The sequence below is a fragment of the Gossypium arboreum genome, chromosome 1, assembly GCF_025698485.1.
Source record: "Gossypium arboreum isolate Shixiya-1 chromosome 1, ASM2569848v2, whole genome shotgun sequence".
In the NCBI taxonomy this organism is placed as follows: Eukaryota; Viridiplantae; Streptophyta; class Magnoliopsida; order Malvales; family Malvaceae; genus Gossypium; species Gossypium arboreum.
This window is the reverse complement of record NC_069070.1, coordinates 12,502,336-12,505,432: the sequence shown is the minus strand read 5'-3', so window position 1 is coordinate 12,505,432 and position 3,097 is coordinate 12,502,336. Positions and strand designations below refer to the sequence as shown.

At 43.3% G+C, this 3,097-nt stretch overlaps 1 protein-coding gene across 1 annotated transcript; it reads left to right on the top strand.

Moving 5' to 3' along the window:
• Positions 1 to 1,331: 1,331 nt before the first annotated feature.
• On the top strand, positions 1,332 to 3,097 carry LOC128279412 (uncharacterized). Its single transcript, XM_053018221.1, has 3 exons — positions 1,332 to 1,501; positions 1,577 to 1,841; positions 2,924 to 3,097. Exons 1-3 carry the CDS (start codon positions 1,332 to 1,334, stop codon positions 3,095 to 3,097), a joined length of 609 nt encoding a protein of 202 aa, XP_052874181.1.

Sequence of the window (3,097 nt, the reverse complement as noted above, 5' to 3'; positions counted from 1 at the left end):
GAAGTCCAAGGGATGATATTTTTGGCTGATTTGGTAGAACTTTCTTTTGGGGAGTTCGACCTAATTTTGGGCATGGACTGGTTGATGAAGCATCGTGTAAGTCTGGATTGTGCTGAAAAGAGGGTTTTTTTGAGGATCGAGGAGCATAACAAGATAATCCTGATTGGGGAACGACGGAATTATTTATCTAATGTGATATCTGCGTTAGTGGCAGAGAAGCTGGTGAAGAAAGGATGGTGAGGCATTTTTGGCCTACATCAATGTTTCTAATTTTGTGGACTATTCGGTTAAGAACATCCGTACTATTTTGTACTTTCCAGATATTTTTCCAAAGGAGTTACCAAGATTGCCTCCGAGTCATGAGGTAGAATTTAGTATCGATTTGATTTCTGGTACAGCTCCGGTGTCTATCGCCCCATATCGAATAGCGCCAAAGGAGCTGGTAGAACTTAAGGCTCAAATTCAGAAGCTGTTGGATCGTGGGTTTATTCATCCTAGTGTGTCTCCATGGGGAGCATTGATTCTATTCGTAAAGAAGAAGAACGGTACGATGAGGATGTATATCGACTATCGTCAGTTGAATAGGTTGACGATCAATAATAAATACCCACTTTCGAGAAATGACAACTTGTTCGACCAGTTCAGAGAAGCGCTAGTGTTCTCAAAGATCGATCTGCGATCAGGTTATCATCAGTTAAGGGTCAAGGAGGCTGATGTGCATAAGATGGCATTTAGGACTCGTTATGGGCATTACGAGTTCCTAGTTATGCCCTTTGGGTTGAAAAATGCATCAGCGACGTTCATGGACTTCATGAACCGTGTGTTTCAGCCATACTTAGACCAGTTTATAGTGGTGTTCATCGATGATATCTTAATATACTCTAAGCTTGAGGACGAGCACGATGAGCATCTCAGTGTTGTTCTGCAGATCCTTCATAAGAAACAACTCTATACGAAGTTCTCTAAGTGTGAGTTTTGGATTCAGGAAGTAACCTTTTTGGGGCATATGGTGCCTGCTGAGGGGATTCATGTTGATCCTCGTAAGATTGAGGCTGTGTTGGATTGGAAACAGCCGAAGAATAAGTCTGAGATCTGTAGTTTTCTGGGACTGGCAGGATATTATCGACGTTTCATGGGTTCTCTTTGATCGTAGTACCATTGACTAAGTCACTGCGTAAAGGAGTTCCCTTTGTTTGGACTGATACACAGCAGGAGAGCTTTAAGAAGCTTAAAACCGTGTTATCTTAGGCTCCAGTTCTGGTACAGCCTAAGCCTGTCAGGACTTCGTAGTGTACAGCGATGCGTCACATGTGGGTTTGGGTTACGTTCTGATGCAAGACGATAAGGTAGTTGCTTATGTATCTCATCAACTCAAGACTCATAAGCCTAATTATCCGACACATGATTTGGAGTTGGCTACAATTGTCTTTACATTAAAGATCTGGAGGCATTATCTGTACGGTGAGAAGTGTGCCATCTATAGTGATCACAAGAACCTCAAGTATCTCCTCACTCAGAAGGAGTTAAATCTTAGGCAGCGTCGATGGGTTGAGCTACTTAAGGTTTACGACTACAGAATTGAGTATCACCCTGGTAAGGCTAATGTGGTGCCTGATGCGTTAAGTCGTAGGGCTATGACCGATCTGAGGGCCATGTTCGCTCGACTGAGCCTTTATGATGATGGGAGTCTCTTGGCTGAGTTGCAGGTTAGATCGACGTGGATGGATCAGATTAAGGATAAACAATTAGGAGATAAGTCTCTTGAGTTGCAATTTCGTCAAATTGAGGCTAGAACTACTACTGATTTTAGGATTGATAATGAAGGGTACTGTGTTTTTGAGGTAGGATCTGTGTACCTAATGATAAGGATTTGAGACTGTCGATTCTGAGGGAAGCACATAGTAGTCCTTACGCTATGCATCCTGGTGGAAACAAGATGTATAAAGATCTTCGAGAGTTGTACTGATGGCCAAGGTTGAAACATGAGGTGACAGACTATGTTGCTTGTTGTTTGACTTGTCAGTAGGTTAAGGCTGAGCATCAGTTACCTTCGGGTTTGCTACAACCAGTAAAGATATAAATGTGGAAATGGGAACGAGTAACGATAGACTTCGTTGATGGGTTGCCTCTGACACCCACTAAGAAGGATTTTGTTTGGGTTGTCGTGGATCGATTGACCAAGTCGGCACATTTCATTCCGATTAGGACGGACTTCTCCCTACAAAAGCTAGCTAAGATGTACATTTCCGAGATAGTGAGGCTGCATGGGGTTCCTGTTTCGGTCATCTCCGATAGGGATCCTCGTTTTACGTCTCGATTCTGGCAGAAGCTTCATAAGGCTTTGGGTTATCATCCGGATTTCAGTACTGCTTTTCATCCTCAGACAGATGGTCAGTCAGAGAGGGTGATTCAGGTACTGCAGGATATGTTGAGGGGATGTGTTATGGATTTCTAAGGTAATTGGGAGGAGTACTTGCCTTTGGCAAAGTTTGCTTACAATAACAGCTATCAGTCTAGTATTCAGATGGCACTGTATGAGGCACTTTATGGTCGTAAATGCCACACTCCTTTGTGCTGAACTGAGTTGAGTGAGCGACGTGTTCTGGGTCCGGAGTTGATTTTAATGACTAAGGATAAGGTTCGGTTGATTCAAAAGCGTCTAAAAGTGGCTTCTTGTAGACAGAAGTCTTATGCTAATTTGAAGAGGAAGGACATTGAGTATTCTGTAGGAGACTTGGTCTTTCTTAAAGTTTCACCATGGAAGAAAGTTCTGAGGTTCGGACGCAAGGGTAAGCTGAGTCCTCGATTTATTGGGCCGTGCTGGATTATAAAGCGACTTAGGCCAGTCGCGTATCAGCTAGAGTTGCCACCAGAGTTTGATCGCATACATGACGTATTTCATGTCTCGATGTTGAGACGTTAGCGCTCTGATCCCACGCATTTTGTACCTGTGGAGGAGATTGAGGTTAGACCAGATCTGACGTTCGAGAATGAGCCAGTTCAAATTGTAGATCGTGATGTTAAGGTTCTGCGTAGGAAGTCCATTCCTTTCGTAAAGGTGTTGTGGCAGAATCATAGTACTGAGGAGGCTACTTGA

What these genes read in the sequence shown, in the direction of transcription:
- LOC128279412 (XM_053018221.1), top strand. Translation starts at nt 1,332, where the DNA reads ATGCAAGACGATAAGGTAGTTGCTTATGTATCTCATCAACTCAAGACT. An exon ending in AGTGATCACAAGAACCTCAA is followed by an intron (nt 1,502 to 1,576) that starts GTATCTCCTCAC and finishes TTACGACTACAG; the next exon opens with AATTGAGTATCACCCTGGTA. An exon ending in AAGGGTACTGTGTTTTTGAG is followed by an intron (nt 1,842 to 2,923) that starts GTAGGATCTGTG and finishes TTGAGACGTTAG; the next exon opens with CGCTCTGATCCCACGCATTT.